Source organism: Equus caballus, chromosome 1, assembly GCF_041296265.1.
Source record: "Equus caballus isolate H_3958 breed thoroughbred chromosome 1, TB-T2T, whole genome shotgun sequence".
Lineage (NCBI taxonomy): Eukaryota > Metazoa > Chordata > Mammalia > Perissodactyla > Equidae > Equus > Equus caballus.
In genome coordinates, this window is record NC_091684.1 from 61947808 (window position 1) to 61962492 (window position 14685).

Consider the following 14685-nt stretch of genomic DNA (forward strand, 5'->3'; position numbering starts at 1 on the left):
AAATTTGAATGAAACACAGATACTGGATCTTTCTGTTGATTTAGCTAAAGATTTATATTTCTACAAATAAAATGTTGGCTGGAATACTTCAGTGCGATTTACCAAAAGAATAAAAGATATATGTATTTTATTAAACATTTTCCTTAGTGGGAACATACTCAGTGAAATTCACCCCAAAATAATAATTAATTCTCCTTTCATATTTTTCTGTACCATTGAGATCTGCTTATCTCACTGGCAATGAAAACTTTATAACATCAGATATGTACTTGCTTATGTACCAGGAAGAATGTCCCTTAGCACTTCTTAGGAAATAACACTGAAAATATTTTCTCTTTTCTCACCGTTCATTCACTAGACACTCTGAACATCATTGTGCAAAAAATACCTAGGAGCCAATTTTTTGAATAAAATTCTTTCTTTAGTTGTTGATTTCTAATACCATGATCAAGGATATGAGATAATAAGGCCATAACTGCGTTTTGAATTCAGCTTCTAAATTAAGCATGTCACTATATTTCTCTCCCAACATGTTATTTCTTGATTTTGATTTTTCAGTTTCTTGTTATAATTTATCCCAATAGACTCACTAAACGAGATGTCCAAAACCACCAAAAATCTTTGTCAGGACACCAAGGTTCACCTTTCACTTTATTATGTTTTTATAGCTATATCTACACCAATACATCTATAGATTAATTCATTTGGGGGGATAAGTGGTCTTGATATATAATTAATGTCTTATCCCTTCCGACAGTACTTTTTTCAAAGTGGAAAAATAGGTTGCTTTGTTTCTTCCGGAACATGAAAATACCCTTCAGTTTCAGTTACTGTCTCGGATATGAGTAATACTGCAAACTGCTCCAAATTCCATGGAAGTAAATGAAAGTTTAGGAACTTTACCTGGGAATTATAGTGATTATAATAAAGTGAAAAGGACAACCATAAAGCCTAGAGCTGGAGAATTCCATCAGATGTGAAGTTACAAATCCATAGTTGGCAGAGAAGTGCAACACCAGATAGGGAAAATTGTTTTATTCCAGTTCTCTGTGAGAGAAAGGGTCAACCTCTGCTGTGTGCCCAGGATAAGGTTTCAACAAAAATCAGAAAATACTATGAAAAAAGCCCAAAACTCTTAATTTTCCAAAATCTTCTCATTGAGATCTCTTTACTTAAAAATGTAAACAGCTTTAAAGCTTTCTGTGCATGACATTAAACTCACCTGCTTCATTTATTTGATTCTAATCAGTTTTCTTGTATTGTTATAACTCTGTGTTTTCTTATCTTGGTATTCGCTGGTGGGATCTGCAGCCCCTTGGCAGCCGAATCGCTCTCCTCTCCCTCACCAATGCCTCTGAGTCGAAATAATCTGCTGCCACCTATTGGCACAGCTGAAGTGGAACACTTGAGCATTGTGGGGCCACAAAGGCAAATGGTATGTCTCTTTCCTGTTGCCGTTCCATGTGCTTAAAACCTCATGGGCAGTAATTCTGCATGATCTGTATTCTGGTCTTGATTTATACTATGTTTTGTTAAAAGTACAAACTGAACTCTAATTTATGGCAATGGAACTGGAGCTGCTTGGCCTGCAGTTACCATATATGCACAGTTCCCACTACAAATTGTTTAAACTTTTTCTGTAATTTTTAACTCCTCTACAGAAAACCCATGGTGATTCCAGTCGAGCTCGAAGCGCAGTGGTGGATGAGCCTAACCATCAGCAGCCCCAGGAGAGGCTCCTTTTACCTGACTTTTTCTCCAGGCCCAACACAACTCAGTCATTTTTGGTAGAGTGACATTTACTTCCTCTATGGTCTTGATAGTTGGGGAAAGAAAAAAACCTAGTTTCAGCAGACTTAAGACTTTACATAGTGGCTGAATCAACCAAGAATAAAAGTTGAGGTTCTAACAAAAATAGTGTTCTAAGTACATTTTGTTGAAATTCTAATGGGTCTCTGCCACTCGTTCTTTTAACTTGTAAAAAGAATAAGGTAAAAATGCCTTATATATAAATTACAAATTCTAAAGAATTTAAAGTTATTTCTGAAAATAAGCAAAAGAAAGTTAAACTCCAGTGCATTACCCCATCAGATTAGTATAACTTCATTCTCTAACACTGCTTTTATGGAGTTACATGAAAAGTGGTATCATATTATGATGTAGACTGGTGGATAGGTGAATTAGGACTTTCATTTTTTTTATTGGTGTTTGAAATGCTGACATTGCCTTACCATTTAATGTGCATTTTGGGGCTGGCCCTGTGGCCGAGGGGTTAAGTTCGCGCGCTCCGCTGCAGGCGGCCCAGTGTTTCGTTGGTTCGGGTCCTGGGCGCGGACATGGCACTGCTCGTTGGGCCACGCTGGGGCAGCGTCCCACATGCCACAACTAGAGGGACCCACAACAAAGAATGTACAGCTATGTACCGGGGGGCTTTGGGGAAAAAAAATAAATAAATAAAATCTTTAATGTGCATTTAGTAGCCCTTTTACTTTTTTTTTTTTCTTTCTGAGCAAGATTCACTCTGAGCTAACATCTGTGCCAATCCTCCTCTATTTTGTATGTGGGCCACCAACACAGAATGGCTGACGAGTAGTGTAGCTGATGAATGGTGTAGGTCTACGCCTGAGATCTGAACCTGAGAACTTGGGCTGCCAAAGTGAAGCACGCCAAACTTAACCACTGCACCAGGGCGGGCCCCACTAGCCCTTTTACTTTTAAACAAGTAACAGAAAAAACCTGGTTGGGAGATTGGAGGTCATGCACTGACCTTGCCCAATTGTAGACCAGGAGCTCTGCTCCACCTCATTTGCTTTGTGGGAAGAAGACTTGGAGAGCCTGGGGAAGTGGCTGGGGCCACACTTAGTGCCCAGGAACCAGGGCTCCACATCCTATACCAGTTGTCAGGATGGTGGTGTTTGCAGTTGAGATAAGCCACTCACTTATCCCAACTCATAACACTTGAACTGTATCAGCCTGAAGCACTGTACAATCTTTCCTCCACTAGAAGAGTGGTGAGACTAATAAATGAATGGGACATTTTATTAGTTTCCTAGGGCTGCCATAACAGATGACCACAAATTGGGTGGTTTAAAACAATAGAAATTTATTCTCTTAGTTCCAGAACCTAGAAGTCCAAAATCAAGATGTCAGCAGAGCCATGTTGCCTCTGCAAGCTCTAGGGAAGAATCTTTTCTTGCCTCTTTTCTAGCTTCTGATGGTTGCCAGCAATCCTTGGCATTCCTTGGCTTGCAGCTGCGTCACTCAGTTTCTGCCTCTCTTCACATGGCCTTCCTCCATGTCTCTGTCCAAATTTCCCTCTTATAAAGCTACCAGTCATTGAATTTAGGGCCCACCCTAATCCAGCATGACTTCATCTTAACTTGATTACATCTGCAAAGATCATTTTTCTAAATAAAGTCACATTCACAGTTCCAGGTGGACATAAATTTTGGGGGAGACACTATTCAACCCAGTAGACCTCAGGAGGCTTGATTTAGGGGGAGATTTACCAAAAACAAGGGCAAAAAGGAAATGTGAGCACTTCTGATTCTTACTCAGTGTGAATCCTAGGAAGTTTGAGAACCTCTATTAAATTTGTCTTCTCATAATCTGATCCAGGACATTTAGTGTTTGATGATTATATTCTATAGCTAGATTGTCTACTGCACATTTAATTTTTGATTGCCTTAGAAATAAAACTAAACACATTTCAAAATTTTTTTTTCAGATTTTTATAACAATAACAAAAGTAAAAATTTCTTGCCTTAGCCATTTCTCTCCCAATTTGCTGTCATGACAAAGGAGTCAGTAATTCAATGTAACTGAGAGCACTGGATCTGAGTCCTGTGCCTGGCACTGCCAGAATAGCACTCTGCTCCTTGGTGCTCTCATCTAGAATAGGGGTCAGCAAACTATGGTTCACGGGCCGTTTGGCTTACTGCCTGTTTTTGTAAACAAAGTTTTATTAGAGCAGACAGCCACCACGCTCATTCACTTATGTACTGTCTATGGCTGCTTTCCCACTACAAGAGCAGAGGTGAGTAGGTGCAATGACAGTATGTACCACAAAGCCTAAGATATTTACTATCTGGCCCTCTACAAAAAATACGTTTGCTGACCCCTGATCAAAAACATGAAGCTTCACCAGAAAAATATTCCTGAAATCTCCTTAATCCAGTGCTCTGACAGGGAACTGAGAGGGATGTGTTTTATTCTGGAAGCATCAGTGGGATGACATTAATAGCTCTTTTTTCGATATTTGCATTTTAATATTTCAGTCTGATTTTAAAAATCTTTAAATTCCATGAGGTAATTTTGCTATGTCTGAATTTCATGTTGGGTCACATTTCAAGTATGGAGGTAAAGTCATGGGTGTTTCAATGTTGCTGAAAAGGCTCTGTTCTGTTGTTTTAAACAGCAGGTAATAGAAATGGGGGAAAAATCCCCTGGCAGCCAATTATATTTAGAAATATTCAACCATCTGAATTTATAAATGCTAAGATTTTCTTAAAGGCATATTTTAAAGTTGTAGAACTTACAATTTTTACAAGTTGACAAATGGCTTTGTGAGCCTCTGGCTTGGGATTTTTCACACGGAATATAACAGAGTGCACTCAGCCAACTTGTCCCTCAGATTGGCAAACGATGCCGTTTATATTATTGTCCAATTTCAAGGTTTTCCCTTGTGAACCTACCAATGTATTATCCTTTGGGAGAAGTCACACTGTAAGAAGTGTCTCATTTTTTCTCTTTTTCAGCCGGATACACAGTATCGTCGTTCATGTGCTGTTGAATATCCTCATCAGGCCCGACCTAGCAGGGGATCTGCAGGGACAGGTGGGGCCATGGCTCTTATTTTACTACTATGTGGCTACGTTAAGACCCTACTTTTGTCTTATTTTTTCCTAAGTTTATTTTCCCTTCCTCTGGATTTTATTATGTTTCATTTTCCTACATTTTGTTAATCACTTCAAATTCATTTTGGAAGATGGGATATAATAAAAAGATAGAGGAGGGCTCTATTGCTCAGAGCCAAAAAGTTCCAGATTTCTGTTTTCTCAAGTGTAAATTAACTTCTCACCAGTCTGCCAAATAAATAGTACTTTTTCTTTAATCCAAAAACTGTAAGCCAATTAAGTTGTTTTCATAACATTCAAACACTGCATGGATTTTATTATGTAGGCAAAATCCATATAGCTATAGATTAAACTGCTTTGGTCAGTTAACCTGCTAGGCCAAGGAAAGAAAAGAAACTTTAAAATGTTAAGATATGCTGAGTCTGATTCTATGCCATTAATTTTTTTGATTTCCAAGTTATATTCTATAGATTCTATTTTCATAGGAGTGATGGGAGAAAATTTAAGGATGTCTGAATTCTTATAATTGTCTTCTCACCACCATCAGGGTCATTCTCATTATGCTGTAGATGAAATTTAGAAGTATTGGGCAGTTGAAATGTTTCCTATTAATGAGATTAATCAGCAAGTACATTAAAAAGTAATCTGCCTCAAACCATCTCTTAGTCCAAATAAATTCTCTTAGTTCAATTCCTAGCAGCACTATTTGGTAGCGTTTGAATGCTTTCAGTGGGTTCTATTCTTGCATCACTCCTCATAGAGAAGCAGTGCTGCCTCTGAGATCGTTATTACATCAGCCATGTTGACGGTCACATGTAACTAGTGTAACATTTAGGTAAGTGAAACAGACTATTTTAGTCTTCAATTAGTGGGTTCTTCTCTAAAACTAGGTCACTGCTTTCATATCTTAATATAAACTTTTTTGTTTTTACATGACAAAAATATGCAAATGTGGTTTTTATAGCCTTGGTAAATATATACTTTACTAAGTAGTCCCGGTCTCCAAATTTAAAGTCCAACTGATAATTGGAACAAAAAAGCCCTTAGATATGAACTTGAGATTACCAAATCTAGAATGTCTACTAATGTTAGACCCTATAATGTCATCTTTGTCTGACAGGTCCTCAGTTACATGGGTCTACAAAATCTCAAAACAGAGGTGGACCAGTCTCTAGAACCAGGCAGGGACCAGAAGGCAAATGAGAAGAACCTGCTTCAGGCTCCTGGAAACACATGGGAAGATTTCGTGAATCAGTGTTCAGTTATCTCATGATGCAGAGCGTGTACACAAGAGACAACTTGAAACCATCTTCCTGAAGAGTTATTTTAGTTCAACTGAGAAAAAAAACAGAATATCTGCCAAAGATTACATGAGTACTGTTTGTATCTCCAGTTATTGTCGTCTTTCAGCATAAGTTAACCTTGTTCCACTGGACAGTAAAGCTTGTACCCAAAGATGTAACAAATGAATAATTACCCCCAAACCATTGCTCATGTTGTCTGTTAACAACGATCAGATCAATTATTATAGGATCTATGAGACTAGACATACACAAAAAACAGCAATTAATAGCATTAAGTCACCACTGGCTTTGGAATACTTCTGCTTGTACTGATTTCTGGGGTGCTGTACTCAGTTTGAAGTCATTTTTGGGAGATAGATAGTGCTGTCAAAAAGCTGAGCTACTCATCAAACAGATGTCATTCTTAAAACTGTCTCTTGAGCTGTCCAATCCCATAGGCAGATAGAGATGGAAGGAGTAACTAAAGGCATAAATGTTGAGCACTGATGTAAAGTAACTTCTGTAATAAATCATAATGCATGTGTTTTTCAGACAGGACAACTCAACCTCACAATACCTGCTTGATATCAGGTTATACTTCTTCTTAAAGTACTTTAGTGGTCATGTTTTTTCCCCAAATATTAAGCTCACTTTGCCAGATTTTCTCCTGTAGCTCTAAGAAAGTCAATTAAAAAATTTATAGAATCTTTCTACTAGTGAGTCAGCAAGATGCAATTCTTACAACTTCAGAAACCCTGGCAATTAGTCCAGTATAAACATATCCTAGAGAGAAGTAGAGAACTCTGGCCTTCTTCTGATTTTACCATGGAGCTTTTCCTGAGTGCAATCATGAATGCAGCAAAGGTTTTAACTATGGCTTAAATTTATTTTATTTCAATTTCCTTGAACTTTAATTTTGATGATCATACCAGTTTAGATCTTATTGTTAATATTCAGAGTGGATAAATTCAAATGATCATAATTTGGGGTAACTTTTAAATTATATCATAGTGTTCTAATGCTATCATATGAAAACAGATGCTTCAAACAACCTGCATTAAATATTTTTAATATAATTAAAGAGTATTTTTTAACCTGTTTGTAATCACAAACCAAAAACATGCCATGTACTTAGTTCAGATAAATTATGATACACAAAGCTCAGTAACAGAAGGCTTGTTTTATGCATATGGTATTAAATATATTAGTCTACATATCAGAGATTTTAAGTTCAACAATCCCTAAAATATTTGCATGTATTCTAATGAATGCATACCAATTCAACTGAATATAAATGAAAATCTCTGTACTATTTTCACAAATCAATACCATGAATGCATGACAACAAACCATTGGATCAAACAGCTTGCCTTTCAAAGTTAGAGTTAAGAGTCAGCAGGGGCCTCTAAGAAGACATTTAGCCCAACTTTACTACCCTTTTATAGACGATGAAACAAATTCAGACATGCTCAGTGACCTGCCTAAAGACATTCAGTAGTTACAGGCAGGACCACAACATCTCTTTATGCTCCTTAAACCGGTCTATCTATGGTAACACCAACTAGGACTACTTTTCTTTTCTCTTCTCTATCCTAAACACCATTCATATTTTTTCTAGATCATATTTTAAATGATCCCAGTGATCATTTAAAAAGAACTAAACTCATTTTTTACTTGTTTATTTAATCATGTGTAAGTCTTACAAAGATGCTTGAAGTAACCTGAACACCTGTTTCTCCTATAATACAAGCAAAGACTACAAAACCTGGTTGAGTGAAAAGAAAGAATACTAAGACTGAAAGCAAACTGGCAAGTATTTGGAAGACAGATGTCTGGCAAGTGTTTTGAGGCATTCCAGCTAGGTAGAGTACCTGTTCTAATAAACACATCACTCCAAATATTCTGTAGCTCATTCCTGTGTGGCAAAATGACAACTCCTAAAGGAAGACTCGCATTGTAGACAGAGTTCCTTGTACAGAAGATCCATAGAGGCAAGTACTGTCAGAAAGTATACCACACTCTGCCTTTTCCCTCAATGATCACTACACCAAATTCCTTCATGTAAGGACCTCACAGAATGTCAGGGGATTTCTAGGATACACTAGGATCAGGTTGAGAGATTCTGCTTAGTTTACATAGTCAATCTGAATATAATTTGGACGGGAAAGACAACTTTTCTCACGGCTTGGGTTGACTCCTTGCCTGCAATGGCACCAATGAACACCTGAGGACTTCTGAAGAGAAAATTCCATTATTTCTTTTCTTTCTTGAGAGCTGCTTTTTTCCCTCCTCCTCCTTTGGAAGGTTTGCAGTACTTTGCTTCCATCTGAGCCAGAAAACTGTCCATTTCCTTTTGCCGATCCTTTTGTCTTCTCTGTTTGAGAAGTTAAAACACAAGTTTTCAAAACACAAGACTATCCATAGAGACAAGAGTACTTAGTGGTTGCCAGGGGCTAGTGGGGAGAAAGGGGAGTTACTGCTAATGGGCAAGGAGTTTCCTTTCAGGGTGATAAGAATGTTCTGGAATTAGTGTCGATGCTTGTACAACTTGATGAATATACTAAAAACCATTGACTTGTTCACTTTAAAAGGATGAATACATGGTATGTGAATTCTGTCTTAAAGGAAGAAAACGAAATACCCACAACACTATACATACACTCCAAAGAAAATCTTAGCAGTAGGAATCAGAACATGAAAGAAGTGGTGGCAACCTTCACAACCTGGCCAAGCTTACCTGAATGACTGCTTTCAAGTTATCTACTCCTTCATCAAGCCCCAACTCCTTCCTGCTCTTTTCTGCTTCTTTAGCCTCTTCTTGAGCCTAAAACAGAAACTCAAGTGAGACTCCTTGGCAACCAGGCAAATGCTAAAAATACACCCTCTTTCACAAAAGCAAATCTGTGAGACCTTTGCAATTTGAGGATTATATAGATAAAAAGGATAAAATTACATAAATACGTCATTCATTAAAATGCAACACTGCTGACAGCAAGTAGTAGACCCTCTGTTTCCAATAAGCATTTCTGAGTCTTCCCCATTTCTACTTGCTAGGGGTAGCAAAGTAGATTAGTATTCATAAACCACCTGGTGGCAGGAAGGAAAACAAAATGCTAGGAGAGCTAGGAAAGGTCACTTAACTAAGGATGCCCTCAAAAATGCTGCCAGGATACAGGCACCTCAGATTCCTCATCTGGAAACCCAATTTACATGTGACTGGTGGCAGCCTTGAGAGCAACCTGGTTTAAAATTCCCCAAGTAGTCAGAATAAATGGTAACAAATTCAGTTTTAACCTTTCTTCACCTGATTTCAAAGCCACCTTCTTTTGTCAAATTTCCCTAGGGCGCTGATTCCAAAATACCACAAAAATACCTTGGGAAAGTTAGTAAGTTTGTTCTTTCCTTCAGGGCAACAACTAAGACTATAAGAGGCCTCAACCTCCAGTGAACTTTCTAAATAACAATGAATACTATTAATACTGAGAATAATGATACATTAGGAGCTTATTACTCCAATACAGAGAGACAGTTTCTATTGTCTCTCAGTGTTTCTATTCAATTTATTTCTTTAAATATTGTATTCACTCCTCCCCAGGTTTGCTGGAGTCTCTCTCAAAACCATCCCCCTCCAAACTCTAGGCAAGTTTCTCAAACTAATAGCCTATTAATGAAAACAGGTGTGCTCAGTTGCGCCCAAGAAAATGATTACCAACTTAAAACTGTCAGCTTGAGTCTAAACAGATGTAGCCTATGAGGCAAAATGATGATCTTGATACACATTCCACTTCTCTCAACTACACATACATACATAGACACACACACACACACGAGCTTTCCCTTCTATCTTATATCTAAAAGCTGCACACCTACCTCCACCCCCAATTCAGCCAAACAAAATAAGGTACTACTTTAGTATCTAAAATCGTACACTGTCTGCTCTCCACGGAGCTCCCATTATGCAAGCCAGGTTGAGGCAATGGTCACTTCGGTACCAGTGTCTTCTCCAAAAGACTAGAGGCACAGATGTTTGGTACCTTGAATTTACTCCCTTCCAGAACCCCAGCTGTCCTTAAGTTCCTTCCCCTTGCCATCATCCCTACCTCACCAATTCCACAGTTTAATATAGGTATAAAGGACACACAGGCCACAATCTCTGATTCTCCACAAATGTGCTCCTCAAAGTGTTTGGAAAGACACCTTCAACAAAATGAACTAAATCGTTTCTTTAAAAAATGTATATTCTGGGTCCAACTCAAGAATCAGTCTGGGCAAGAGGAAAAGAATCTGTGTTAAGACAGTCTCTGTCGCACTGACTCCACCCCGTAACGGAGTGAGAACCATTGTCTAGCCAACTCATCTGTATCACTGTCTAGCCATTACTTTATCTCCGGAAGAATGCCTCAGCGAAGCTACAAGAATTTGGCCCATATGAAGAATATATCAATGTTACTTTAAGATGATATTATTTAAACAATCCACGTAGTAAAATCCCCTTGTGTACAATATACCAGGAAAAAATAGTTGCTCCGGCTGAACTGGTATGCTCATTTTACTAGATGAGAACTAGATAACAAGTTAACCCTTATCCTTATTTCAGCAGTCTCAAATATATTTCCATTATTGTAAACATCCTCAAATTCTTTTAGTACACAGTCGAAATATAAATAAATAGCATTCAAAATCTTACCCTCCTTTTCCTTGCATTCATCTTTTGCTTTGATTCTTTGACAAAAGCATTATAGGATGGGACTTCTCCAGCATCAATGGCTTGCTGAATAATGTTCCTTATTCTGGATTCCTCTGTGTACTGCACACACAGCACAGACTCCATAATCTGATCCATGTCACCCCTGAAGTCCAGATAGGCCTGTTTAATATCAGCCAGCTCTTCTTCAGAACCTTTGTATGTCTTTTCAAAAGCTTGAATGTCTTCTAGAGATATCTGAACAAATATGAGACATATGCTTTAAATTTGAGAATTTTATTTTAAATAAAAGGTATAGTGAGCCAGCCCTGCTGGCCTAGTGGTTAAAGTTCAGCACGCTCTGCTTCGGTAGCTGGATTCAGTTTCCAGGTGCAGAACCACACCACTAGGTCAGTCAGTAGCCATGCTGTGGCAGCGGCTCACATAAAAGAACCAAAAGAACTTAGAACCATACACAACTATGTACTGAGGCTTTGGGGGTAGGGCGGAGAAAAAAGGAAAAAAAAAGGGACGAAGATTGGCAACATGTTAGCTTAGGGTGAATCTTCCCCTGCAAATAAATAAACAAATACTATACTAATAAAACTAGATTTAGATGTTGAAATGTTTCTCCCCAAATACTAGTTGCTTGAGTTGAAACTGTTGCAAGGAACCAAATTTTCTCTGACAAAGCTTTTCCAGAGGTCTCTGTGGTCCAATCTTCACAACTGTAAAACCATGGACCAGAAAAATTTAAGTGAAGTTTCCAAAGGTGGGAAGAGACCCAGAAAAATACTCACGACTTACATTTGGATATGTAAAATAAAGCATATCTTGTAAAAAACTAAATCCCCCCCTTTCACTACAATCAACTCTCCAACAGGAAATTGAAGACCCATTTCAGTAAGAGTGTGCGTGCGTGCATGTATGTATATATACACACATATACCGTGGGTTCAACCTAACGGGTTAAACAGATCTGCTTTTCAAAAAGTTACACGTATACCTCCTGAGAAATGCCTATACGTATGTATATATATTTATCTACCTTTCGAGGACAAATTCCTCACCCCTACAGAACAAAATGCAAGGCTTTAGAGGCATTCAATAATTGTTTGTCGAATGAATGATGGGAATAGTCACAAATAAATCTCCCGTCTTCTACCTTTTTAAAGAGTAACCTCCAATACGCCTCCCAGTCCCGATCTTGCTTGAGCACATCCGAATCCTCGTCCACTGTTCCCTGCTCATCGTACAGTGCTCTCTGCTCCTTGTCACTTAGAACGGAATAGACTTTCCCGAGGATCTGCGAGGAAACAGTATCCAAAAGTCACCCCTGCACCTCACTGAAAACCGCGCCGCGAGAAATAAAGATTAGAAAACTCCAGATTGGGTTTAGCGCACTCCACCGGGGCAGGGCCGGGCGGCCAGAAGACGGAGAGAAGCCCGGGCGTTCGGTGGTGCGGGGACTCGCGTACCTGGAAGCGACGGGTGGCGTCCTCCTTGTCGCCGTCGCCCACCCGGTCCGGGTGCACCTGAAGGGACACCTTGTGGTATCCGCGTCGGACCTCGCCGTCCGAAGCCTCGCGTCGCACGCCCAACACCCGGTAAAGGTCGGCGGTGCCGAACACTTCCTCGCACAGTTCCAGCAGCCCCATGGTCGGCAGAGGCGCGGAGCAGGCGGCGGCCGGGGAAAAGCTGCCTGCCCCAGAAGCACCGGCTAGAGCTCCGCGCCGCTTCCTTTTCCCGCGTAGACAGCCCAGGGCGCCAGTCACAAGCGCGGGAAAGGGCGGGGCGAAGGCGCTGCGCTTTACGGCGGCTGCAAAATGGGGCGCGGCCAGCCCTGCGTAGGCGTGGAAGGCAGCGGGGCGGAGCTGGCGGCCCAGGTCTCTCCCAGCGCGGGAAGCTCTTCCTGCGGAGACGCAGGGGTATCCCAGCTGCCGCCACGACCTCTCCTCCACTCAGTCCGGAAATCCGGCGCCCGTCCTCTCCTCAGGGTCCCAGCCCCGAAGCTCATTCAGTAATATATGGCACGTCCATATTAGGTTGAACCTGTCCACTGCTGTTTTGTTTTTAAGTAAAAAACGGTGTAACATGGCATTTGGCAGTTTCACATGGTTCAACCTCATGGTTAAATAGATTTGTTCTTTTTTCAAAGATGACCCTAACAAGAGTACACAGAGCACTAAGGCCCAAATAATTTTGCAACCTACAGGTTGGGACTGCTAGGTAGATACTTCCCTTGAGCCCTCCAAGAAAAAAGCCTAACAAAAAACACAAAATACTCGCCTTTTAAAAATTCTTTATCTGATAGTATTTATAGATTTGACATTAGACTCATTCCCATTCACCCTCCAGCTCCTGAATCACCTTCCATTTTGGAGATAACATGACCCAAACTCTCACCTTAATAAATATACAAGTTACTGAAGCAAAGGCTCTTTCAAAACATTTTAAATGTTTTCTAAAGTGCAGAGCTGAGTTTGAGCATGTTGGGTGGTAGCAAGATAGGCTGATGCAATTATCAAAGACATGGTGAGAAATCTGGGCCTGGAGATCCAAAGCAAGGCTAGGGCTAGAGAAAACTCTGGAAATCAGGGAGAGAATGAGCTCACAAAAGAAACGGGTATACAGATCTTAGACAAAGGAAAGACCAGGGCAAAAAGTGAGTACTTGAGTTGGCAGAAACTCAGTAGCTCAAAATAATACCTTACCTTAATCCATTTCACATCAGTTCCCCTCACTGGTCAATACTTTTCAGAATCACATTCTCCCTCTGTTCTACCAATTAAAGCTTCTCCAAAGACCTCAAACTCTCCAGGGTAGATTAATATCTTTTAAATTGCCAGAATTCAGGGCCGGCCCAGTGGCACAGAGGTTAAGTGAGCACATTCCGCGTCTGGCGGCCCGAGGTTCACTGGTGTGGATCCCAGGTGTGGACGTGGCACTGCTTGGCATGCCATGCTGTGGTAGGCGTCCCACATATAAAGTAGACGAAGATGGGCACGGATGTTAGCTCAGGGCTAATCTTCCTCAGCCAAAAAAAAAAGAGGAGGATTGGCAGCAAATGTTAGCTCAGGGCCAGTCTTCTTCAGCAGAAAAAAAAGGGGAGGATTGACAGCAGTTAGCTCAGGGCTAATCGTCCTCAAATAAATAAATAAATTGCCAGAATTCTTTTGGTTTTCAAAGCATTTCTCTTTCCCAGATCCAAGATTACACCCAGCAAAGTCAGTTCCTCTTTGCCTACACTGCCTTCAAAGTTTCTGCAAAGCAAGTGGAAGCCAACCAGTGACAACCCTGGGGGAAGCGTTGATGACCTCAGAATTTGAAGTGGCTGGTAATTGTTCTCAGAATATAAAAACTAGAGAATAAAGTAAGTTGGTACATTGATAGGACTTTAAAATCTCTATACATTTCCTATATTCTAGTCTTCCACCAGAATTTGAAATCTGTATCATCTAGAGTGTGCACTAAAACCATCTAATCCATGCTTGTGGTTGTAGAATCCTGTGGTTCTGACGGAGTATAAATAATGTAATTATTTTGGGTTTTTTGGCACAGCCAGTCATTTGTATTACCAAACTCATGATACCTAAACTTGATTCTATCATTGACTTTTTAAGGTGATTTTTGAAAAGCTCCTCATCTTTGCTTATGCTCCCCCCCTACTTCCACCCTCCAACCCCCACCACCAATATGTTAGAAAAGGCTCTCCAGCCCTCCAGGTAGGCACACTGGCGTCTGAATCTTAGCTCTGCTCAATATTGAAACTATGTGGCCTGGGGCAAGCTTCCACCTCTGAATCTCAGCTTCCCCATCTATAAAATGGAAATAATCCTACCTACTTTCATGATACCTTATA

General features: G+C 40.0%; 2 protein-coding genes across 6 annotated transcripts in view; one reads left to right on the plus strand and one right to left on the minus strand.

Moving 5' to 3' along the window:
• Positions 1 to 7215, plus strand: part of FAM149B1 (family with sequence similarity 149 member B1) — a 67145-nt gene extending 59930 nt beyond the window's left edge. For all 5 annotated transcript variants that reach the window (XM_023644927.2, XM_070227388.1, XM_001502897.5 and 2 more), the window contains 4 exons: positions 1312 to 1435; positions 1662 to 1787; positions 4758 to 4836; positions 5977 to 7215. In XM_023644927.2, coding sequence (XP_023500695.1) covers positions 1312 to 1435; positions 1662 to 1787; positions 4758 to 4836; positions 5977 to 6059 — 412 coding nt within the window. In that variant the 3' untranslated portion in view covers positions 6060 to 7215. The remainder of the gene's footprint in view (positions 1 to 1311; positions 1436 to 1661; positions 1788 to 4757; positions 4837 to 5976) is intronic.
• On the minus strand, positions 7193 to 13115 carry DNAJC9 (DnaJ heat shock protein family (Hsp40) member C9). The gene is made up of 5 exons (XM_023645004.2): positions 12302 to 13115; positions 11989 to 12129; positions 10827 to 11081; positions 8877 to 8963; positions 7193 to 8513 (listed from the first exon to the last, which is right to left on the minus strand). Exons 1-5 carry the CDS (start codon positions 12479 to 12481, stop codon positions 8391 to 8393), a joined length of 786 nt encoding a protein of 261 aa, XP_023500772.1. The 5' UTR covers positions 12482 to 13115; the 3' UTR covers positions 7193 to 8390.
• Positions 13116 to 14685: the final 1570 nt, after the last annotated feature.

Coding starts and splice junctions, on each gene's coding strand:
- DNAJC9 (XM_023645004.2), bottom strand. CDS start 12,481: ATGGGGCTGCTGGAACTGTGCGAGGAAGTGTTCGGCACCGCCGACCTT. Junction 12,130..12,301: donor ACGCCACCCGTCGCTTCCAG/GTACGCGAGTCC, acceptor GTTTCCTCGCAG/ATCCTCGGGAAAGTCTATTC. Junction 11,082..11,988: donor GGAGGTTACTCTTTAAAAAG/GTAGAAGACGGG, acceptor ATATTTGTTCAG/ATATCTCTAGAAGACATTCA.